This window comes from Manis pentadactyla, chromosome X (assembly GCF_030020395.1).
Source record: "Manis pentadactyla isolate mManPen7 chromosome X, mManPen7.hap1, whole genome shotgun sequence".
Taxonomy (NCBI): Eukaryota; Metazoa; Chordata; class Mammalia; order Pholidota; family Manidae; genus Manis; species Manis pentadactyla.
This window is the reverse complement of record NC_080038.1, coordinates 14496633-14521815: the sequence shown is the minus strand read 5'-3', so window position 1 is coordinate 14521815 and position 25183 is coordinate 14496633. Positions and strand designations below refer to the sequence as shown.

Sequence of the window (25183 nt, the reverse complement as noted above, 5' to 3'; positions counted from 1 at the left end):
GGAATTGGTTGGGACTAGAATTTATAGTTTGTGGTTAAGAACCCATTTCCAAAACCCATGTTCTCTTCTGAAGAGTCAGTTGGGAAGGGAAGGTGCTGATTTCCTTGTCACTTAGGGGGGCCTGATGTTAACTTAGAATCGTCATGAGTTAAGGTAGGCAGAAGCTGTCTTGTCCTGAAGCAATCCAAGTTTGGGACTGCAGAAGATCACAGAACTCAGGGTTAGAGAGTCTTCATTGATTCCACAAATATTGAGCATTGTGCCATGGGCTGGGGGCATAATGGTGGAAAAATCAGATGTGTTCCTCACCTTGCCAGAATGATCTAGCAAGGCGCAAGTCAGTCCCGTAAGCCATAGCCCTCTAGGGGCCTACAGCCAGGCTCCAGGCCAACAGCTCACCTGCTGCTTGAGCCTCCCTGGCCCCTTCTTCACCCCGTAGGTGTGGTGGAGGACCATGCGTGTCTCTCCATGGGCCCCGAGCATGATCTCCTCACTTTCTTGAGCATTTCCTGCTTCAGATATAACTTGAAACATCCCCTGTGTTACTAACATTTTTGGGAAAGCTGTCACTCATTTTGGGCTTTAGCTGGAAGTTGTTGATCACAGTCTGAGAATTGGGTTTATACTCAAGAGCACCTATTCGGCTGAGTGTGTTATTGTACCTACACTGGGCAGAAAGAAATGCCCAGCTAAGCAAAGAGGTTTCCAGTAGGCTGGATGAGTCTTGGATTGGGTGGTAAAAGTAGAAGTGGACCCAGAGGACAAACAAGTATATGGTAAAGCTAGAGCACATCAGACTTCCAACCAGTTGGATAAGGGAAAAAAACAGAAGTGGTTTTGTGGCATGAGGTTGAGTGCCCAGCAGAACTGAGGCCATTAGGGTTAGAATGGAAGCTCGGCAAAGGCTAAGCCCCCTTCCTCTCCCTAGCACCTGGCACTCAATAAACATCTGACGCATGAATGAACAGAATAGGAATTATTCAAAGGGAAGCAAGTTTGACCTGGAGGAATGAATAGGTTTGTCCATTCATTTAGTAAGCAAGCATTGAGTTCTGTTAGGTGGGGGAAGGGCTTTCCATGATGACAACTGTGCCCCATCAGCATCGAAAGGAGAAGGTAAAGGAGAGCAATACATTAATGAGCTTGTGCAAAGTGTGATTTTCCTTATGCTTGGCCGACTGTCACAAAGCCCTTTTTAATTCGACAAGCTTTGTGACAGGCTAATCAAAGAGAACAGTTGTGCATGTGATATTTTCTAAACCGTGTTTGCAGTTCATGGAACGATTTTATTTCAGTAAAATTAAAATGAAGAAAATACATATCCTCCCATCTTTAAAGGAAAAAAAAGGTCTTATTGATTCAGGGTACCTAAGAGCGGGACTGCGTGTTGGGCCCCAGCAGCAGCTCTAGCACGCTTAAGCTTTGGTTCCGCCATGTGACTTTGGGGTTGTGCTGACTTGGTAACGACGGTCACGTGGACAGAGGCCTCGGGGAAGGGGCCTCCATTCTCTCTGAAAGGGATGCCGGAGCCCTCGGGCCCACTTCTCACTCTCTGCCCTCGTGTCTCCTAGGACTGCATCGATGTCGGCTGGTGGGAAGGAGAGCTCAGTGGCAGGCGAGGAGTGTTCCCCGATAACTTCGTGAAGTTACTTCCACCCGACTTTGAAAGGGAAGGGAATGTAAGTCTTCGCGGCTCCGATCGCAGCGCTCCTCGTGCTGTCGGAACCGTGCCTCCCATCGTGGGGCTTGAGACGAGGGGAGGAGGAAGTTGAGTGTGACCTTGAAGAGCACTGGAGATTTAACTCAGTGGACCCCGGTTCCGAGCCCTGGCTGCCCTATTCCCCACATGCAACTGTGAGCAAGTCTGGTAACTCCCACCAACCTGCTTCCCCGTGTGTCAGCTGGTGGGTGACACAGACCCTGATTCTAGAGTTGTTGCGTGAGCAAACAAGGTAATGTGTGCAAAGCACATGGTGCAGTACCCAGAACACTTAAGCGCCCAAATAAATGGCGAGAACCCTTGGGTGCTCAGTTTGGTGAGAAGACCGCCTGTGTCCAGCAGGGCCTTGGGGTGCTGAAGTGGCTGGAGAGCACACTGTGAAGCTGAGGATGCAGAGCGAGGCCTGCTCTCCTTCCCACACTCTGTGTGTGCGCACAGAGATGGACCTGTATACACACACACAACCATACACATATATATGCACATACCTCTAACTGTGCTTTCTCTTTCTTGGTGGGAAGCCATTTTACGATGCTGTTGTTTAAATGAGCCAGTCCACCTTTGCCTCACTCCAGGTGTATTGTTCCACTGAGGATGATATAACAGGAAAGGTTGAAAAGTTGGAAGCATCCTGCTTTAGAAGGAGGCAGCCGTTCAGTCTTTTCTGTCCTGTTCTGCACCTCAGGGCTCTGCTCAGGCTTTTGCATGAGTTCTGCCCCCCTTTCCCAGCCTGGGTCCTCTTTATACCCATGGGGCCTCTGTTACTGGACTGTGAATCCAACCTTGACCTGTCGCCATTCCCATGGAGCTGAGGTTTAGGGGGGATAACTAAGATACTGGTGAATAGGTTGCCGAGAATACTGAACAGTATGGATGGTGTATGCACTGCTTAGATGAATGGATATGATCGTCCAAGAAGCTGGGTGGTGCTGGCACCCACAAAGGTTCCACCCTGTAGATCACTGGATGGTTTGACACCTAGGGCCATACCTTTTAGGCTTTTTGGTAGCTGGCTTTCCTGTATTGTTTAGCTGAAGAAGTTCTGTTCCACGCCTGTTATTCTCTCTTGGAATTGAGGTTGGACTTCTGAGAATCTGGACACTGCTGCCTAGTGTTTTCTAGATCCTTGATACTTATTGCTGGGCCATGGACCATACTTTCAGCATTACCTAGAGCTTGTTAGAAATGCTCAGCCCTCACCCTAGACCTGGTGCATCAGAACCTGCATTTTAACAAGCTCCTCAGGTAATCTGCTTATACCTGTGCTTTAGGTTTAGGAAGTGCTGGGTTAGAGGCAGGTATCTGTCTAACTGATGACAACCTCACCTTTTTTCGGGATCTGCTGCCTGACAATTATGTTGTATGTTCATTCATTCATTCGCTCTGTATTTATTGGGTCCCGTACTGGATGACAGTGCCTTGCCATTGTGTTTCATCCCTCGGCAAGTTCACTATAGATTCAATGGGACCAAAGAAGTGACAATGGAACGTTCCTGGGGTGAAAGGGTTATACCCAACTTTATTTCCAGGTGGCAGGTCAGTCACTAGAATCCTGTTCACTCAGAGCAAGTCTGCGTGCAGCAAGCCGGCCTCTGCCTCTGGGCCTCTCTGCCTGCACTGCTGTCCTCTGGGCCTCTCTGCACAGTCGTCCTGCACAGCCGTCCTCTGGGCCTCTGCCCTCAGTGCTGCCAACACTCCAGCCTCTACTCTGCTCTCCTGCAGCCATGCAGCCATGCCACTGTGTAGCCCAGAACACTGGGTGGAGCTCTTTATATAGAGTCAATAGCAACGTATTGCCCACACGTGTGTAGTGAGCTAGCCAACCAGGGCCAGGGGAGAATCCTGGCCACAGGAACTTTCATTTTATCCACAGACGGGAAGTGAGGTGTGCACACAGTTGCTGCCTTGTGGGCTTAGAGTTGCGCAACGGGTCTGGTGTTCAGGGTTACAGAGACTGCCAGAACTTTCTGAAAGGGCACTGAGTATGCGCCTCTTCCAGGTAGGGGAGACAAGGAAGCCATCCGGACTGCCCATTTCATACTTCTCGCCAGTCTTCGTGAGCCTGGTAAAAAGTGTTCCCATCCTGAAGCAGGTGAATGCAAGACCTTCACAGTGACCCCTTTCCCTTTGGCCAAGGATGCCTAGCCAGCACACCATCCTACTAGACATTTGACACCTTCTTGGGTCTGAATGAGGTATTATGATATGGAAGGCTAGGATAGAATCTGGTAATTATTTAACAAATGGGCAAAGCCTGTGGTTGCCTACATTGTGGCACCCTGCCTTCTAGTTCCTAGGCATATTTAGTGGAGCAATAAATTCACTCAACTGAGAGAGACTCCATGGCATACTTTTCAAGAAGCTCTGCTCTGTTACATAAGGTATTAAGGGTAGACTTCCACTGAGACAGTGAAGTTGTCAGTGATGAGTGACCGCATCTTTGTTTGCTCGTGCAGGCATGCACATTCTTTGGGGCCCTGTGGACACCTCTCCAACCCCAGACAAGCAGCCACCATCTCTTTGAAAGGTCTTTTAACCTTTCTTCTAAGAAACAGAAAACTCAATTTTAGGGAAACAGTAGTCATACCTGTCAGACAAAGTAACACCTGCAACTGAGAAGTGATGGCATAATGTGACATTTAGCTTTTAGAAAATTCGAGGTGTGACATCCTTTTCATCCCCACTCCCCCAGCCTATAAAACCAGCCAACCACCTGAGCCTTGGTGGTGACACCAACTTTTACTGCTACATCCAGAGTATTGGTGAATTGGTGACAACGTGACTGGAGAGGGGGCTGTCATTTGCTGAGTTGACTGTGTAAAGATGATTAGAATCATTAACACAAATGCACTGTGTGAATGACAGAGTCGGAAACATTATTCTGCCACCGGTTTCAGCAGATGTCATCTTGTCTTGCCAGTGGCTGGGGTTGCAGCCATTCACCCAGAAAAGAGGCCGATCTGCGATGATTCAGGTAGACAGCAGCAAACAGCACACACTCAGCAGCAGAGCTCTTGAATCCATAGGCCTCACGGAAGCGTTCCAAAGAGGCTGGGGTGCGGGCTCAGGTGGTTCTTGGGATTCCTGGAGGTCTTTCTCTCAGAGAGCACCCAGCAGATCCTCCCTCACCAGGTGACACACGCTCTGGGGCTTTCCGTCAGGACTCTCTTGGGCGGGAGAGCATCTGTTGGTGCCTTGGTGCATATTTTGGAGCAATTATGTAAGCTATTGATGAGAGAACCTGGATTCAATGGCTGGCTGTTTATTCTGAGACTTGACAGTGTATTTGAATATCAGGATGGAAAGACGAAATCTTCTGAGAGCATAAATGCAGCAGTGCACATGCTGTCATCACTACTGATGGAGGGTGGGGCACCTGGGTTCTCAGGAAGAGCAGAACCTACCTCTCACTGCCATTAAAAACTAGATGAGGTATTCTGAAAAATAATGTTTTGGAGATAACAGTATTTTATGAAGGTCTCAGGCTCCAGCTCTTTTAAGAGAGACTGTTCATATCCCCAGAAGAGGATGTAACTCAAGATGGTGTGATTTGGTGGCCTGTGGAGGCTGTGCCATGGCCAGAACCGAGGTGTTGCTAAGGTTCCCACAGGTGTTTCCCTGCTGAATGCTCTACAGTGTGTGCAGGGTTTGCCTCTCAGCCTCAGAGACTCAGAAACCTGCCCTCAAAGATTTCTAAAGGTTCCTGTGCCTCTGATGCAAGCTCACCTTTGCCAGCTCACAGAGACTTACCCAGGGAGCAGGCTGCAGCTTACGAATTACAACAAGAACAGAAATGTCAGCCCATCTGGATGCATGGGTCGGCCGGCCCCAGGCATTTGTGTCCTGGGGGCCTGATTCCTTAGAAGCCAGATTCTACAGGAAACTTCATTTATAGGGTGCTTTCTGGGTGCGCAAGGCATGCAAACAAGAGCTAGTTGTTCTCATGAAGCATCTTGCCAGGTATAGTTTGAGACCCCCTTGTGTACCAGAGGAAAAGGTGTGCCAGGGGAACTGTGTGTGGAACTCAGTTAAGCCTGGATGATGTGTGTAAAAGTGCTGCACTCTTGGCCTCAATGACTCTCCATTTTTCTCCATTTCCATGGCTGACTGTACCCTTCCTGTTCATTCAGTCTCCAGACACGATGTGGTACACTCAACTAGGTTTTCAAAATTCTCAACTGCAACTGAGTGCCAACCTTAAGATCTAGATCAATTCTAGGTCACTCAGCAAGAACTTTGTAGGTTCCTAACTTTTACAGGAAAGGAAGTCTCTTGCTTGAGCCCCATAATGGCTAACCCACCTTAGGAGAATTTTGCTGGTTTAACTCTGACTGCATTCTCTTTACCAAGTTCTTAGGAGGCCCCTTACCTTAGCCCCCATCTTCTGACAATCACTTTATGAAGCTGTCCTTAGCTGAAATTTTTTTTGTTCCTATAGCCTCTTGAGAACCACTCTTTCTGTTTTCTGAAGCTGCCGATGGATTATTTCCCTGGTTTTAGTCTCCCAAAAAGAAACAAATGTGCTTTATGAAAAAAAAAATTCACCTATGACATTATTTGTCTGTACATTTAGCTTTCCAGGTAATTTCATGTGCAGAGATGGGGACTGCCAAAGTGTTAATGTCACCCAAGTGTGGCCTCATGAGAGAGCCTCAGCTGAGCTTCCCTGCAGTGGCCTGGTTGGCAGTGCTCCTCCCTTGTCCTTTGGTACTTACAGCCTGAACCAGTTGAGTGCCTCACTTAATACACTGTTACCCAAAGTGATTCTCTCTCATCACTCCATCTCTTTGAAGACAGAGTCTGTGTCAGAAGCTTCTCTTTCACGGGGCCACAGTGTGTGTCTTAGTTCAGGCTGCTATAACATAACACCATAGACTGGGAGGCTTATAAACAGCAGAAATGTATTCCTCACCATCTGGAAGCTGGGAGGTCCAAGCTCAAGGTGCTGCTGGGTTTAGCATCGCTTGAAGGTCCTAGATAGCTGCCTTTTTGCTGTGTCCTCACATGGCAGAAGAGGTGAGGGAGCTCTCTGGGGTCTCTTTCAAAAGGACACTAATCCCATTCATAAGCAATAATCTACCCTCGTGACCTGATCATCCCCCAAAGGCCCCACCGCCAAACACTATCACATTGGGGATTGGGTTTCAACATATGAATTTTGGCTCCATTCACTGGAAGACGTTCAGTCTGGAGCAGCGTGCTTGGTGCATGGTGGACCCTCAAGAATCCCTTGTCCTTTGGTCATTTGGTGACAATGTATTCCTTCCCTTCCTTCTGTCCCTCCCTTCCTACTTGCTGCTCTCTCCTGCCCTGGTGTGAAAGGGGAGGAAGAGGCCAGGGAGGGGCTCAGTGAGGCTGGATCCCTTGTCAGATTCCTCCTCCCAGACAAAGAGGGACCCAGGTCCCTCACCTGTATGTGAAGTCTGGGCATGGGGTCAAGGAGCACTTTCAGAGTGGGGTGGATGGGGCCGGGGTGTGAGCCGGGGGTGACCTGGGAGAGCATCTTAGGCAGAAGCTGAACACCAGAGCCTGGGTGCCTGCCCTGTAGGCCAGCATCTGGATGGGGCCAGCCCAGAGGGAGACCAAGGATACAGTTGTCCAGGCCAGAGGCTGAGGAGAGGAGACTCTAGAGAGGCCCTGCCAAGAGCAGGTTTTGTGGGGGCTCCTGGGATCCCCTGTGCTGGGAACTTGGGAGGGTGCAGAGGGGCACTCACACACACTGTAATCACCCTGAGCCTAGCCCCAGCCACACTCTCCAGAGCCATATGCCAGTCCATCAGGGACAGGGGAGAAAGGGCAGAGTGGAGGCTCCATGTGTTCCTAGAGCCACGAGATGTACCCCGGTCAGGAACCATCCATTCGTTCAGCTTCACACACAGACGTCTCCGGAGAACTTAGCTGGATGCCTGGAGGAAGGTTTTCCAAGGCTCAAAATCAGGCTAAAATTTCCTTCTGGAACCGAACCATATTCCACTAGCAAAGCCCCCTCAAGGGTACCCAGCCACCAGGACTGGGCTCCTCTGGCTGTTCTCAACAAACCGCATGTCTGGAGCCAGAGCTCTGAAGGCAGACAGGCTCGAGAAGCCAAGTGGCAAATCACAGTCCCTGCCAGGGAGGGCAGCTGAGCTAGCTGACGAGCTCTTTGGCTTGGGACTGGCCCGACTTGCCAAACAAAGGGCAGAGCTAATTCAGAAATCCCTCAGCAGGAAGCAAGGCTTGCCTTCCTGCTGTCTTCACTCCAGAGCATTCAGATCTATTTCCTTCCTGGTAATAGTGGTAAGATACCAAATGTAGTTAACATATCCTTTGAAGGATGGTGTTGGCTGCTATGTCTCAGCCAATGACTGTCCACACAGGCAGATGCCCAAGCTGTGTGCCCTGCATACGTGAAGACCATGGAAGGCTTTCTGCCCTCCCAGAAATCACAAAATGGTGGCTCACTGATTTTGTTGTGAACATTTCCATGTTGGTTCTTTTTTAATGAATTGTCGCAGCCTGAACATTGGGAAATGTGGGTTCTGGGCCCACTTTGGCCCTCACCTGAATGAACTAGCTGGATGGAACCAGTTGGACTGAATGAACCTAGCTGTCGACAGTTTCCTCAGCTGTAAAGGGGGCCCTATGATCACTCAAGGCGCTTATGTTTTTTGTTTTTAGCATTAACCTGCAAATCGAGCAGGCTAAAGCCACGTAAATTGGGAGCTGGAGTGTTCTATTTTCACTGTGGAGGGAGGGATAAAGAGAATAAATAGAACAAGCGCCTCTAAAAATTCATGACTTAAAATACTCTCCTCGGTTGAAAGGATGTTTCTGTCTGCATATCTACAGGGGCTGGTTAATCCTGGTAAATGTGATAAATGAAACACTGACCTACCGTCTAACCCGGAGGGCCCCTCAGTCCTGTTTCCTTTATCCAGTCACAACTGGGCATTTTGGGGAAAATCAACGAACATGTAAGGTGTGCTTACATCTTTTTACATGAGAATCACCAACTCTGGCAATGAATTTTTACCATCACATTTACCCAACCTGCCTTCTCAGTTCTCACTGCCCAGTCTTCCTGTTACATTAAAATAAAAAAAACATTGTAGGCACATGTGCAATACTTTATTAATCATTTGGGGGCAATCTAGAGCTCCCTGGACCCCTGGCCCTAATTTTTGTTTAAAACTACCTTAAAAGACATCTTATTTGAAAACCTGGCATCATTTCTCATCTAAGGAAGCAGGAAGGCTAAGTTTGATGGCATCAGAGTGCAGTCAGTCAAAGGCAAAAAAAAAACAAAAAAAACCCCAGGACAACCTGTAAACCTACTTTGCTAATAAGCAAAGCAGGCACTTGGCCAGCATTGATCAAGCGTGGTGGATGCAAGACAGACAGCTCACAAACTGTTCCTTCCTTCCCAAACTGCCCCACTTGTCTCCACAACTGCCACGGCTCCCAGCAAAACCTCACACCTCAGCCTCCTTCCCCTGCCACATTCAAGCACACAACTTGCCGTGAGCATGCTCTTCACACCCTGTCTGTCAGCACGCTGCTTCTCATCCTCTCTCGGTGTCCCTCTGCTCTGCCCTGTCACATTTCATGTGTCTGCTACATGCCAAATCTGACACAACACTAAGGGTTTGGGTTTTTTGCACAGTATTCTTGGAAAATGTGATGACTTACAATCATCTTTTTTTGTATGGGACCCTGTGGTTTGAGGCCAGGTCGCTGGGCAAATGGCCTCGGCAAGAGGAAGCACATGTGAAATTGGTTATAAAAATTTTCGAAACCAGCAGGGTGAGGAAGATGTCCGTGTAGGCCTTGTTGGGCATGACTGGGAAGAATTAGGCCACCGGGTGTTGGCAGTTTCATGAATAAGAAATTACTCTGATCCTGAGGTAAAGGGAGGTTAATGGGCAGAGTTTCAACAATAACTCCATGAGGTAAACACACATCTGTCCGCAGTCTAATTTATACAAAGACCGAGAAGGGAGGAAGAAACAGGAAGGAGCTGGGGCGGAGAGCTGGAAGAGGCTGGCAGGAGGGCAAAGAGAAGTGGAAGATCTGGACGCCAGAAACAAAGCCATCCGGTGGAGGGCCTGTCTGCACGGGGAGGTGGGGCTCTTCCTTGCTTTATAGTAAAGTTTGTCTGTACTCATGTAGACAGTACAGCAAAATATTAAGAGGGAACCCTTCCCCCCATAATCCCACTAGTCAGAGATCACCACTATAAATTTTCTAGTCATTTTCTCATTCTGTATATATCATAACAGAGTTGTTGAGCTCATACTGTAGCTACAATTTGATACTTGTTTTTTTTGTTTTTGACTTTAACATACTATAGCTCTACTATACTATACTACAGTGCTTTTGGAAACCATGTATGGTCTATGGCCATGTGATGGTTTTTCCTGTGGATGCTCTCTGGCAGGATGGACCCTGTACAGTGGTTAAGAGCATGCCAGTGGGTCAGACAGTCCTGGTCTGGACTCCCCCAGTGCCTGCCCCCCATCCCCAATAGCCTGGTGACTTTGGGAAATGGCTTCATCTCTCGAAGACTCTGTTATTTCATCTGCAAAATGGGCATAATAATATTATGACTTACTGCGGTGTCACGAGGATAAAATAAGGCAGTGCTTACTGACTCGCTCTGCTTATGAAACTGCTGCCTCCTAAGAGGGAGGTACAATGATCACTGTTTTACAGAGGAGAAGGGTGAGCTAGGTAAGGTCACTGGCCCAGTGTCCACAGCTAAGAATCAGGAGAGCCAGATTTGCAATGACAGACTTTGAAGCCCCACCTCTTGCCCACCGTGCTATACTACTTACTTGGGATAACTGGGCCAAGTCACCCAGCTAGTAAAGAGCAGAGATGAAATGTCATTGAATCCAGAGCCTATATGCTGTGATACCCACTGAGAAGGTTCCTTGTGGGTCTCATTTTCTCTAGGTTTTACTTAAAGTCATTTCTTCCTGTGCTCTGGTACTTGATCAGGCACTGGTGGGCACCGGCAGATAAGGGCCAGGCATAGGTGGGTGCTTCTGCTGAATCCTACGGTAATGTCAGTGGTACATTTTCAGAGTACAGCAGAGAGTCTGTGGAGCATTTAAAAAAGTCACAAGTATATGATGCCCAGAGAAGGTCAAGAGAAGTGTCAGCAGTGACATGGATCATATGTGCAAACCCTCCCTGTTTCCGTCTTGCCTTAATGATTTTGATGTTGAGATGGTTCTGTTGTCACCTTTGGCTCCCCTCCTCAAGAATGGCATCCAAGAACCATGTTCTGGCTGGACTCTCGGCTCCTGAATCACTTGCCAGGTCCAGCCTGACCATCTTCCTCCTGCAGTCCTGGGTGAGCAAGGAGATGCCCTGGAACCTGTTCAGGGAAATATGCCATTGATTGCATTGCTGCCTTGTCACCTATAGAGTGACAGGGTGAGAGAAAAAACAAGCAGCAGCTGATAATGCAAAAAATGCCATTCCAGTTTCCAGAGTACAGCTGGTCTGAGGGGGGCCTCGGAAATGGCCTGCCAGCCTTGGTATGAAAAGGGGCAGAAGGCTTAAGCCCCACCCAGCCACCGTGGCCCCTCAGCCTGCATTGTGTTGAAGGTCCCATATCCAGAGCAGATCTAATGTAGAGCCGTCACCCTGACTCTTTCTGAATTGCTTGGTTATTCAGCAGATTAAATCTTAATTGCAAATGTGGTCTCAGTGTAGGAGTACCATTGTGCTTGCTGGTTTCAGGCCATTTTTGCTGAGCCCTTCTTTTCCAGAAGGCTGTTACAAATTTAGAAAGGGGGAAATGGTATTTCATTTGTCCATTGGAGTTTTATTTTGCAGCCTGAATTTATTTAAGTGTTTGTTTAAAGGTGCCAAAACCTGACATCCCTGGAGAGAATTGCTCAATTTTTTGGAGAGCTTCTCTGGACTTTCCAAGCTACATCTAGAAAACAATGTCTGTGGTCTTTATGTGAGAGGCCAAGTGGGCCAACAATCTCATGTGGTATCATTTTGATTAATTTTTCAGAGACCCAAGAAGCCACCTCCTCCATCTGCTCCTGTCATCAAGCAAGGGGCAGGTAAAGTGCCTTTAAGTTATCCGTAACACCTTGCGTCTTTCTCTTTGCACATATTTACAGCATCCTTGGTAGAGTTCAAGATCCTTAGGTTCATATTACCACAGATAGCCAAGTTCGGACATGACCATTTGGTCTCAACAGGCTTTTTCCTAAATAAATAAATAAACAAACATATCATTAAAATGTATCCCTGACACAGTGAGAAAAATCTAGCCTCCTGAAGGGAATGGCCGGAAAGATTACACTTTGGAATAAGCCAGTTTTGTTATGTTTTTTTTTTTTTTTTAATAAACTGCTTTTGAGGAGAGAAGAACCTAATTGTCCTGCGTGTCCCATGCCTGCCCGACTGAGGGTCACCTTGAGGAGACTGCTTCCCACAGGTCACTGTGCAAGTACCGAGGGGCTGAGTTTTCAATGTCTTTCCTGTGTGGTTAACCACAATTTGTACTTTCTTCATTTACCCCGCAACAAACGCAGTGTTTTTCTAGTAAGAAATACTTTTTCTCATGATCCTTTTTTAATCTTAAAAAGAATCCAACTCACTTTTTCTGCGTAGTTCAGATATTAAGGTTGAATACTATTGGAGATCTTGCTGCTGGACATTTGGTAAATCATTGTATATGAGATTCTCATACAGAGGGGTGATGATTCATATTTCCCAATTGATGGCCTCATTATAATTGCTAAAAACTCATTTTTGGTGAAATTCCTTGATGAATAACTAGTTAAGTGGCATTTAAAGAAAATAACTAAAACAGAAGAAGAGTAGAGGTAATTTTCGTTCCACACACTCATAATTATATTTCTATAGCATTTAAAGTGTGAATAAACTTCCAGATTGGTTTATTCACAGATTTATTAAAGAGTGATGTTTTTGAGTTCTTTTGGCCCACCAAGTGGGGGGAAAAACAACCTGACCCTGAATTCTTTCCCGGTTCCCTTCAGCATCGTTGAGACTTAGACACGAAGCCCTGAAACGGGAAGTCAATTACATCTCCTGCTCCACCCCCATCCTCGTTTGCATGGAGCAGTTTAATTTTGCCACCTAGTGGTCTTGGCCAGATAAATATTTGTGCTGAAATTAAAGCAGGCTGCTGATTTGCTTTTCTCTGAAGACCCTTTTCCCTAGAGACCCTTGGTGGCAGATTAGAGACCAAGGAGATGAGTTTGAGTGGTCCAAGGCTCAAGAGAGTCTTGACTGTAACTAGAATCAGAACCTTCATGGTAGTAGGATTGGCAGTTCCTCCTCTGTGCCTAGGAGTGATACTGAACTTCATCACTGTCATTAGGAGACTAGATTCTTAGCCTTTTTAAAACGATTTTGCCATAGGTTACGCTGGGTCCCTGTGGGGCAAAGCAAGATGGCATTTAATCTTCCTAGATTACTATCACTGCTCCTTTTTCCTGCTGAGTGATCTTGGGAACTGCTTTGTCACTCCATGAGGTAGACCCTCCTATTTTCCCCATCATCAACTTTCCTTATGTTTGACTATTTGACCAAAAAAGAATCAGGTATGGAATTGACCAGAAATCAGATACAGTGTTTAATTCATAATGGGTCATTAAGGAGGTTTAGGTAAAGTGTATGTTCAGTGGATTTTTTTTTTAAGTTCTTTTGGCTTCTGATGCTGTGTAATAGAGATTTTAGTTCAAAGCACCCATCCATAGGGCTGGTCATATCGTTTGTCAAGCACTCAACCAAGCCTGTACATCAAAGGAGTACTTGTGATTAGTTTCATGCTTTAGCTATTTTCCAACCGTCCTTACGTGCCCAAGGCCGCTGACACAATGAAGACCCACAGGTGAGGGAACCGCTGCAGTCCACATGCATGGGTAAAGAGGAAATGCAAATAGGTGCATTTGGGAAAATGTGATACCTGAGGAATTCAGATGCAAATTGAAGAACTTAAGGAAAACCACTGTGTCTTCTGTGCACATCCTCCACTTAAAAAAATGTTTTTATTGCTACTGCTGCATAACAAACCACCCCAAATTAGGTGGTGTAAAACAATGATCTCATGCCCATGGATTCTGGGGTCAGGAATTTGAACAAAGTATGGCCAGGATGTCTTGTCTCTCTGCTCCATGATGCTGGGACCTCAGCTGGGTGCGCTGGACCAGCTGAGGCTGGAGGGTCTACTTTGAAGATAACTGCTTCACACTCATGTCTGACTCCCCTTGGCAGGGACAGTTGGAAGGCTGGGCTCAGCTGGGGTTGTAGGTCAGAGTGTCTACACGTGACCTCTCCAGCATGGTGGCCTCAGGTAGTTGACTTCTTGCATGGAGGTTCAGTATTCCAACAAATGGCCTTTTATGACATAATCTTGGAAATTATATGGTATCACATGGGCCACTAGTTGAAGTAGATAAAGGCCACCCACATTCCAGACAGAGGACATGGACCTCACCCCTTGATGGAGGGGGAGCAAATCATCTGAGGCCATATTTTAAAACAACCACAAAATGGAATCCAGGCCCCTATGAAATTCCTTTTTATATGTAGAGCAGCGTATCTAGTGACCCCTTATTTGTGTATTTTGATGGTTGACTTGTTTATTATTTATGCACATTCTCCACTCATACCCAGTTATTTCCTGGGACTGTTTTGATGTCTAAGGAAGCCAGACTTAAGTATCAGAAAACATTAGTGGTGTTCTTATAAATTAAGGATGTATAGGCAAGAGATTTAATGACTTAGGCCAGAAATGGCCTCTGCTGTTTCTAAGTAGCTTGGATTTGCCAGGTAACCCCAGCTCAGCTCAGCTCAGGGGAAAAAAATCTTTTGACTTTGCTGTACCTGACAGATATTTAAAATGCTGGAGTATCTAATAAATCAGAAAAGATTTTCTGATCATTGTTATCCTTTCTCCCCAAGGTACCACAGAGAGAAAACATGAAATGAAAAAGATACCTCCTGAAAGACCAGAAACGCTTCCAAACAGAACAGAAGAAAAAGGTATGAAATCAAGTCTTCATTGGCACTTACAGAACAACAAGAGAGAGCAGTCTGTCCCTGGCTAGTCCAGATTACGGATTACCCACAAAACTTGCTTTTTTTTTAAATCTGGTGACTGTGGTTTTGTTTTGATTGCTTTTTTAAGTATTATATGTTTAAGGAAATAGGAGAGAGGGTTATGTAGCACTTCTTTGGGCCAGAATTTCTCATCAAATGGAAAATAATCAGCCCAGTCACTTAACCCACGGGGACTCTTCCATACTAATCTTCCTGCCCCCACTACTGTCCCGGCACCAGCAGTCGCCTGAAGTCAGGTGCCAACTGTAGGTTTTTTGAGGGCCGGGGTATACCTGCCGCAGTTTCCATCTGTCTCTCCCATGCCTGAGGCCCTGGGACGCTCATTAACTCTCCAGGGGTGGATGTGGCATAGAAAAATTCATCCACACAAATGAAAGCCTGACCTCAGTCAGTGCTGGGCCAGCCTCGGTGCCTGCAGTGCCCTCAAGGTGGTCAGAAGGGTCATTTGCAGGGAGGTAGCCTAACCCATCTCACAGTTTCACCAGTGGGTTGGACTCCTTCCATTCTGAGTATCTCTCCCAAAGAAATCTGCATGCTGTGGAAGGATTCATTTTATCAGGTGTCTAAGATTTGATTGATCACGTGTCTTATGGGGAAAGTGCTATGTGAGTATGCTGAACAGGAGGCAAATTCCATTTTAAAAAGCAATTATTTGTAAGTCACAAGAGGAATGCTGAATTAATAAATGTAATTATTTGGAGGTGCTCCTGGGTGGCCTCAGGAACTTTTATTGTGAAATCTAGTGTTTATATCGGCTTGCCAAAAGTTTTGCCAACACTGTGAGCTCTTAAGAAGTTATACCTCTTTCTTTCACAGTGGATGCTTAAGTTGCAGGACCTCATTGTGAAGGCCAGGTCTGTGTCACAAATCAATGAAAAGATAGCCATTGAACGTGTACCATACTAATAGCTCTTTGATGAAAGTATGTGTTGCGACATAACCAGACTCCATCCCCGCTCCCATCTTCATGGAGGACATGTGGCTGATTTCTGGCTAATAGCCTGGCTCTGTGATGAGGACACTTCCTGCTCTGTTCCATGCTGTCTAACATGTGGACTCGGCTTATGTCTTAACTGCTGCCCTAGTTGGCTGGCCAAACGGCCACATGCTGCTGGTTCCTTCCCCTCCCATGATTCCCTGTTCTTTGCCACAGTGGGTCAGGAAGGCAGAACCCCTGGTCAAAAGCACCATGGAAGCCAGGGAGCCAGCCCCAGTATAAGATTTAGCCTCTCTGTTAGGTGGGCACAACCCCCGCCCCCATTCACTCTGCAGGCTGCTGGAACTCCCCTCCTTCGCATTCCAGCCCAGTCCTTCCTCCTCTGGTTGCCATGGACCAGTAAATGAGTTCCCAGCATTCCTGGATGGAGCATATTCCCCCCACTGAAATATTGTGGGGATGAGCACTGATGTCTGTATAATACCTGATGGGCTTTTAAAGCTTAGCCAATTGGTCTGGGCACCCAAACAGTGAGTTTGTGTGTGCAAGTAAAACGTGTTTAGAGTCCCAGCTTACAAGGGAGCATAGGGAACCAGCCTGTCCTCCGGCAGGCACTACTCTGGAATTCCATCTTCGTAGAATGCAGATACGTGCTTTTTATACCACGGACAGGACAAGGCCAATTGGATGCAGAAAACATGAAGCTGTCACTGAACACTGCCCAGTTGGGCCACCATTCTGGCTTTAACTTCATTTTAATAGTTCTGACTCCAAAAACCACAGGCAACACCTATGAAGTCCCAGTTTACCTTGCAAATTCAAACCATGCACAGAAAGAATCCAGCACCAGTTGTTGTTCCCTGAAATGCTCCCCCTTTCACTGGCTCATGAACCTCTATGCAGGCTGACCTGGGGGTATCAGGCTTCTTTCCTCTCCACAGCCAGCAGGTCCTGTGGGTCATTTAGCAACCCTATCAGCTGTTTGCTGAGTACCTGCCATGTGCCAAGCACTGTGCAGGGTTCCAGAGAGATGATCAGTTGTGGGCCCTGCCCCTGGGGGTTGCTGATGGCCTACAGGCTGTGCCAAGCATGCAGACACCCAGTGGGTATCCAAGTAGAGCCTATTTATAAAGGACTGCCTTTCTCTGCTCAAGTGAGGAAGTAAGGAAGTCTGCCTTCGAGGTGGGTCTGCCACTTCACCTTCCAGCCAGGTATGGAGAGTGGGCCTGATGAAGGCTGGACCGGGGTTTGCCAGGGGTGGGTTGTGGCTGGAAGGGCCCTCCAGACAGAAAGAGCAGCATGAGCAAAGGCGGACAGTGGGCTGGCAGCTGCATAGAGCTTTCTCTAACCTGACAAAAAACAAATGAAGCTCTGCATCCTCCATCGTCACTTTCACAGGTGGCATCCGGGGTCTTTTTAAAGCAGGAAACCAGCAATCTGTACCTAAGGACTGTCACTTACACTAGCTCTGTCTTCTCTATGCTTTTGAAACAATGACTTAAAGAAAGACCAGAGAGAGAGCCCAAGCTGGATTTACAGAAGCCTTCTGTTCCTGCCATACCGCCAAAAAAGCCCCGGCCCCCCAAGACCAATTCTCTCAGCAGACCAGGTGCGCTGCCACCAAGGAGGCCCGAGCGACCTGTGGGTCCCCTGACCCACTCCAGGTACTGCTCTGCTCTTGCCACTGGGGACAGGTGTGGGGATGGGTGCGAGGTGGCTGGGGGACACAGGAGGGGCCTTGAGTGTGGCTAGCTGAGGGAGGGGGGTTAAGCTGCCCTTCTCCCCTCTAATGAAGCTGTCTGAAGACTCCGGCCACTTCCGTTCTTGCTCCTGTGCCTGGGCAGGATTGGGTGCAGGGCTTGGAGGCCCAGCGTGGGTGTCGGGATAAGCAGACACGGAAGGGGTACCAGCCTCTAGGCCCTGCTCATGCACAGGGACTTGCCTTGTGCTTCCTTCAAGTACGGCCACCTGCCCCTCAGACTGGCCGGCAGATGCTGAACCCACCGTCACCCCCTGGATGTCCTGCTGGCCTCATTGACTTTATAGAAGAAAATTTTAATTGTGGTAACACACGCATAACATAAAATGTATTATTGTAACCATTTGTAAATGTGTGGTTCAGCGACATGAAGTACATTCACCTTGTTGTGCAACATCTCCCTCATCCATCTGAAGAACTTTCTCCATCTTGCAAAGCTGAAACTCTGCTCCCCTTAAGCAATAACTGCACCCCTCCCCAGCCCCTGGCAACCACTCATTGTCTCTACGAATTTGACTACTCTAGACACCTCTTATAGGAGGAATCTTAACAGTACTTGTCCTTTTGGGACTGATTTGTTTCACTTAGCCTGATGCCCCCAAGGTTCATCCATGTTGTAGCATGACTCATTTGCTCTTAATAACAACTACTACAACACACCCCGCCCAAATATAGAGGCTGGCAGCTATGTGAGTGGTTGAAAAATGTCTGAGTCTCAGCCAGCCATGGTGGACGCACACAAGCCCGTGTGTGGGAGGCGGGCTGCCCAGCTGAGCGCACAGCCGCTGTTGTCTCAGCTGTGCAAGAGCCCGTCGCGGTGGCAGCTGGTCTGCCTGTGACAAACCAGGCATCTCTCCACATTCAATCAAACAACTGCCCCCACACGACAGCTCCTGGGGAAACTAATGGGAGCTGGGCACTGCTGAGTTGGTCAGGCCTCTACATGTCCTGCCCTCTTCTGCTGACTGATAGCAGCAGGCTATTTACACATGCACACGACGGGACCACGGCATGGCCCTGATGACTTACTAAGTACCACTTCAGTAGCACGGTCAGTCCCGAAGCTAGCGCTTCAGAAGACAAAGGTTATGTAGACCTAAGTGCTTCTGGAGGGAATGTGAGCTTCGCAAACAGGATGAAGCAGCCGAGGTTGCACATCACTTTGTTTTTGACAGTGGTCCCCCTCCTTCCCTGGCTACTTTTCATGCATCTGTGAATGCTCCCCAACTTCAGAGCCCAGTTACCATGCCCCTCTTCTGGAAGGCTGCCTTTATCTCATGATTTCACTCTCCCAAGAATGCCTGGCACCCCACGTTTAGCCTGGTGCTGGGCCCTGTGCTATGCCTTTTGGGATGCTCACACCCCCGGACTCCTTTACCAGGTTTAAAGCAGATCAAGAGTGTGTTTTGTCATCTCCACATGCTTTATGGGGCTGAGCATATGGTAGTGGCTCATTTAACACACTTGTTGAACGCTGTGGTTCCCAAAGCGGTGGGGGGTGGGGGGGAGGTGCTAGTGCTTATGTTTTGTTCACTTGTGCCGCTCCTGTCATCCTTCCCAGCCCCAGCTCAAGCTCTGCAGCATGTGTGTCTTAGGTTCTGAGTCACCTAGGGTACCATGGATTTCAACATAAAAACATCATAAGAGGACTGAAGAAAGGCCCATTATTTCTCAGTACATCACACACTTCATATTTTTACTAAGCAGTTACACTGGACAACCAACCCATATATTGGCTTATGAACTTGTTTTGTTCTGTTAAGTTAGTTGAGGCAGGAATGTTAACATCATTTGGTTTTGTGTCCGTGGTCCTTCAGAGAAATGGTATTGTCTGCTGTGTGAACCCAAATCATCACCGGGATATCCTTGAGTGGATGGACAGATGGACAGATGGATGGGTGGATGGGCAGTTGAACACATGGACACACAGTCCTTATTTGCCCTTCTTATAGGGAGCTAGGCATTGCCGCTGCAGTTTCCTCTTGCCAGCCAGATAGCTCACTGCCAAATGTGCTTCCAGAAGAGATCAGTTTATTTCCATTTAAATAGGAACTAGCATCTTGTAGGAAAAAGGAATATATAAGACTAGGAAGAAGGGAGTCATTTTGAGATATATCCACTTAACAAAAGTGTATTGAGGGACTCCTGGGTGCAGGGCACTGTTCTGGGTCTTCCGGACAGTGGGGCTCAGCTGTTGCAGATCAGTTTTCAGGAGTTACGTCTATGGGAACTAGAAGGGCACTAGTGTGTGGTTTTGTGTCCAGTCTGAGCAAGCAGAAGCATGCCATTAACGTACTTACCCATTGGTAAGAATGTTCTTCCAATTTCTAGAAAGTAAATCAAGATGGGATCTTAACAGGAAAAAAAGACTTTTTCCAAAAAATATTAATACCAGAGTTGATTTAAAAATTGAATGATGATGGGAGATTCCCCTAGGCCATAAGTACCCCCCTTTGTTTGAAAGTCTGTGCCTTGGGGATGCCTCTGTTGTTATTTCATAGTGAGCGAAGACAGGGTCTGCCCATCTTGTCCAGCCCATCACATAACTAAGGTAGGTGTTTGTGGTGCAAAGAGCATTCTGTCTATCCTGATTTTCACAGCTGAGAAAACAGAGGCTCAAAAGTATAGTGCCTACTCACTTGTTTTGATATTTGATCATATATTTCAAATGAAGAATATACCTAAACCTTTCTGTATGTGTGTGTACACACTCATGAACATGTGACGTTTATATGTCTGATCATGTACATTATCGATTTAATAAATATGGGCCCAGAAACCTTTATGAGAAGAGGTCCTGAAACTTGGGAGAAGGGTCCAAAAGGAAAAAAGAGAAAAATTCAAGGAAATGCTGGAGAGAAACAGGTTGCCCTGAGCTCTAGTAATTGCACATAGCGAGAGGCAGCAAGCCAGAAACCTGAGGGGCAGAGCAGGTATGTACCTTCAAAAGAAAAGAAACCCAATAGGGACAGAGGCAGAAGCAGGCTGGCTAGACCAGAGCAGATTTGTTAATCCTCCCATACACAGACACCCCAAGTTGTAGTAATTTTTCTTTTTTTCTAAAAGAGCAAGGAAGCTGGAGCAAGACCTTTGTTCTGAGTTGCAAGGGAGCTGTACCTGTTGTCTCCTACTGCGTGGAGCAGCCTGTGCTCCACAAGTAGGGGGGGTACATGACTGGCAGGGTGGGGCTAGTGTCCCACGGCCTTAAGTGGTAGACAGGGCTCTGGGTGGAGGGAAGGAAGGAAAGCTAAAAGGCACAGGGGGCTGGCGAGGTGAGCAAGGGTAGAGTGGAAATAGGAGTGGGAAAGGTGACGGCTGGGAGGACAGGAGATGCTGGTCAGAAAGGGGAGGTTGGTGCTCAGAGCTTCAGAGGCGGGTCTGTGGGTGAGCATGTCTGTGGCAGGCGGGGCCATGATGTGGGTGACTGAAGGTGAATGAAGGTCATAGAGACTGAAGGGAATGGAGATAGGAAGGGCTGTCATAGGCTCAGGAAGATAGCAAGAGCTGAAGCGAGGTGAGGCTCATGTCCTAGGAGCCAGTGCCCCCTAGGTGGGTGTTGGTGCGCTCTGGGAATTGATGAAGTGGGAAGAAAGGTTCAGGACTTGGGGGGTCGCAGCCTTTCAGTGAGAAGGAGTTGGTTACTGTGGCTCAGGCGTCCCAGAGGGTAGTGTCCCTTGACTTCAGACACGGAAGCATATCTCAGAGGAATGTCAGTGAGAAGATGGCCAGTTGGGTCTTGGACACCAGGCTGTGGGCAGGAGGTCTTAGTGACTTCCCAGACCTGTGGAGATGGTCTGTGGCTTTTGATGTTAAACACACCAGGTACCTTTCCTGTGAGGGCCTGGAGGCTATATTCAGAAAGGTGGTACCAGACCCAGTGGGGAGGGGCCATGGAGTTGCAAGTTTTCACTTATAATGAAGATGGAGCCCTGGATTTCAGAGAAACACTGAGAGAGAGTGGCTGTTGAGCTCTGAGACATTTTCGCTTGAGGCAAAGATTAAGTAAACATTTATATGCCAAACATCAAGTAAGTGCTGAGGGAAGAAGGGCAGATGTCTCCCTTGAGATCAGCTTACCCACACGGATGTTAATTTTTCTTTAGATTTACACAGGCATGTGCCTGCTCCAGCCCCTGGGGTTATGTACGATTTAGCAGGAAACAAGCTTCCAGGACCTGATGGCTCTGTGAGGTGTCTGCGCCCCCCGCCCCATGCCCACCAAAAGAAAGCATTAAAGAAGACCCCTGCTCTTATTAGATATAAACCAATCAACTCATCCAAAAAACCGTTCAAGAGAAAGATAGCTAGAATGCATGCAAATGTCCCCTAACCAGGCAGGTGAAATGTGCACATGGGCGTTCAGGGCATCAGTTTGAGTTTGGATTCCTCAAGCATCTGAAGTGTCTTTTCAGAGTCCCAGGGATACATTTTGTGGTGTCGGAGTGTTTCCCTTCTTCTTACAAGTCAGGACCGAGACATGTCTTTGGAGAATTCAGGAGAGGTCTTGGCTAGAAGTTACAGAGGTGAGTGTGGTTGGCTTTTGGTTGGTAGTTACAAGCATGGGGTAGCTGTAAGCACTCCAGAAGATTATGGAGAAGAGGTGAAAAGAAAGACAACAGTGTGGAAAATCATTATTTATAGGGTGGAAGAAGGACTAGGAGCCAAAGAAAAGGGTAAGAGGAGCATGACGCCATGGAATCTACAAGAAGGGAATTATGGACCAACTGCTGCTCAGTGGGTCTCAGCCTTGAGTGTGCACTGGAATCACCTGGGGGCTTGTGAAAGCATAGCTCCCTCAATGTCTCTAATCCAGTAGGTCTGAGTTATAAGGCCTGAGCATTTGCATTTCTAGCAAGCTCCCATTACTGCTGCTGGTTAGCAGGCCGTGCTGTGAGACCGCTGCCATAGCGAGCACCAGGGAGACTGAAGGGCACCCATGGACTTTGGTCACTAGTTGGCCCTTGAGGATCCCATTCAAGGGGTTTCTATGCAGTGGTTGGGGAAAGAGACAGATTTGGGGTGAATTGAAGAGAGAATGGGCAGGCCGCCAAGCATGTATAGACCTGTGAGGAACTTGGCTACAGAAAAAGGATGGAAAGTGGGTGCTTAGATATGGATTCAATGATGAGAGAGGAGTGTGTGTATGTGTGTGCACACGTGTGTGAGTGTGGTGTCCTTCATTTGTTTCAGATATTCATCAAGTGCCTACATTTGGCCAGGCCCTCGTCTAGGTAGTAGTTAACTGTGATAACCAGGCCAGACATGATACCTGCCCACCCTTTGCTTTGGAGCCAGGCACACCAAGCTTGAAACCTGTCCCCTCTCCTTACTTACCCTGTGACTTTGGGCAAGGTGCCTACCTTCCTGAGTCTCAGTTTCTGCCTTGGCAAAACAGCACAGTGAGGCCTACCTTGCCCAGGTGTGTGGATTTAAACAAGCTGCCACACCTCGGGCCCCTGACTCATGGCTGGCAGTTGCTGGGCACTCAGCAAATCCATGCATGCTTCCTTTCCTCCCTTGAGAGAGCCCAGCGGGTGACCTCGGTAGGAGAGGGCTTCCCACATGGTGGCAAGCAGGTCATGCTCTGTAGCTCCGAGGGAGTGAGGAGACACGGGCAGCCTCCGGCACTCATCCAGAGGTCTCTAGGGGTCGAAGCAGCGAGAGAGCAACAGGGAACCTTGGGCCTTGGGGAAAACTGGGGACTGAGGGGCAGTGGTGGATTTATGGAGCATAGGAATTCCCAGGGCCCAGGGGAAAATGCCTTGTCTCACTGTAGAGATGTCTGCATTATGTGCTGACCTCATTTCATTTGTATGTATAAACCTTCCTTTACTTCTTTCCACCTCCACCTAGAATGAATTTGACTCCCCGCAGAGAGTGACAGGGTTTAGCCCCAGCCTAGACTGGGCCACATTGATTTTGCTAACAGTGATGGTGATGGTCAGAACAGGCAGGGAGACGGTAGGACATACTACACTTCACGCATGCATGGTATGATGTGGTTCATGTACCGCTTCCTCCAGTGGTCTGTTTCTTTGAACACTCTTCCTCCAAGTGGCACTGTGCAAACTTTCCTGAGCTGCATGATGATGAATTCCCCCTCCTGCAGACATCTCGGGAGCCCCCTGCCCCAGAGAGGCCCAGCTGTGGGCTCACAGATGAGAAGTGCAGGTGTCATCGTCATTTTGCCTTAGGGGATTGTGGGCTTGTCATGCCAGGGGTGGGCTCTGGACAGAGGCCTCTTCCCACACACACTTACAGAGTCTGCAGACGGAGCAGAGATTTGGAGGGGAATTGAGTGGGCAATGTCCCATCACCTTCCACTGTGTCTTCACCAGCTATAAATAGCCAAGCTTGTTTGTGCTCATCCAAACAAGGACGCAGTGCATGGGGGGAGCTGCCAGGGAAGCCACTCTGGTTCCAGCTTCCCACGCCCCTGGCCTGGCTCGGGCAGTCCCACATTTAAATGAGAAGTTCACAGTCAAAAACTGCCTGTGATTCCTGGGACATGTTTAGCCACTGGGTTGGTATGTAGGGATTTCATACTTCACAAGGCCTTTGGCTCTGCATTTCCGGGAAAGGTGAGGGAGGCTCCTGCTGACGAGGGAAGGGGACTGGGTTTACTGCTGCTACAATTTTGTACTGTCCAGATAGAAGGATCCCACCTCCCTGGGCAGTAATGTCCCCTGGCAGAGCTCTTCTAGACAGGCTTCATATCCAGAAGCTGCCTTCATAGATGGGTGGAGCTCTCATAGTTATTTATTGGAGACAGAAAAAATCTTTAAAAGCCTAAAGTGTGTGCATGTGGATGCTCATTTTGATTATCATCACCCCAAGTGTGGGGGCAAAGATAGGACTGGGCCTCAGGAAGCTTCCACTGGGCTTCAGCTCTGTCGTCAGTTATCTGCATGGTCTTGGGCACAAGACCCTTGGAGCACAGGATCCTTTCTGTGATAAAATGGGGCTTGAGCTGGTCAGCTGCACTCAGTTTTTCGTAGTCAGAGCTGAAGTATGAGATGTTACGAGTGGGCAGCCAGGAAAGCAGAAAGGGAGCATTTGCATCCTCAGTGTGAAACTGGCTGGGGACAAGGGAGGAGTGGGTTCACATTTGAAAGAGGGACAGAATGAAGTTGCAGAGCTGGAGAAGAAAGAAGACAGGGTAACTCAAGTTGTTTCTCTACGATCTTCACATTTGACATCTGCCGTTGTCCATATGAGTTGACAACTCCCAAGTGGGAGGAAAGCTGGAGAAAAATAGAGGACTTGCTGTGTGCGCCTCAGTGGTTTCCTGAGTGTGGGGATGGAGCGTTTCACCATTTCTTTTCCTTTCCTTTTCTTCCCAGCTTCACCCCCCTCCACCCTCCATAACCATTTTTGGGCAGTTAAAAGGCCCAAACATTTACATTATCGTAATAGATCCTTCTGAGGGCAGGGAGGAGGGACTGACTGCCAAGAAGAGTCATCATCTGGACTTGGGACCTTTTGTTTGGCAGGAATTGGTGGATTCACTCTTTCTCCTTCATCCCACTCACCTCCAGAAGGGTTGTGGGGTCTTTGGTGAATGTTTGTTGCTACTGTTAGTGCTGCTGTTCATTTATTTGTTTACTTGTTTGCTTGCCTCGGTTTCCTGTGCACTTCAACACCTTTTCCAGGCCACATGTTTTAGCTT

The 25183-nt window shown here is 47.9% G+C and overlaps 1 protein-coding gene across 8 annotated transcripts in view; it reads left to right on the top strand.

Annotated features, from left to right (window-relative positions):
• The window catches only part of SH3KBP1 (SH3 domain containing kinase binding protein 1), a 315550-nt gene that overhangs the window by 251538 nt on the left and 38829 nt on the right, over positions 1 to 25183 (top strand). For all 8 annotated transcript variants that reach the window (XM_036912856.2, XM_036912854.2, XM_036912855.2 and 5 more), the window contains 4 exons: positions 1572 to 1679; positions 11733 to 11784; positions 14660 to 14740; positions 17260 to 17419. In XM_036912856.2, the coding sequence (XP_036768751.2) occupies positions 1572 to 1679; positions 11733 to 11784; positions 14660 to 14740; positions 17260 to 17419 (401 nt within the window). The remainder of the gene's footprint in view (positions 1 to 1571; positions 1680 to 11732; positions 11785 to 14659; positions 14741 to 17259; positions 17420 to 25183) is intronic.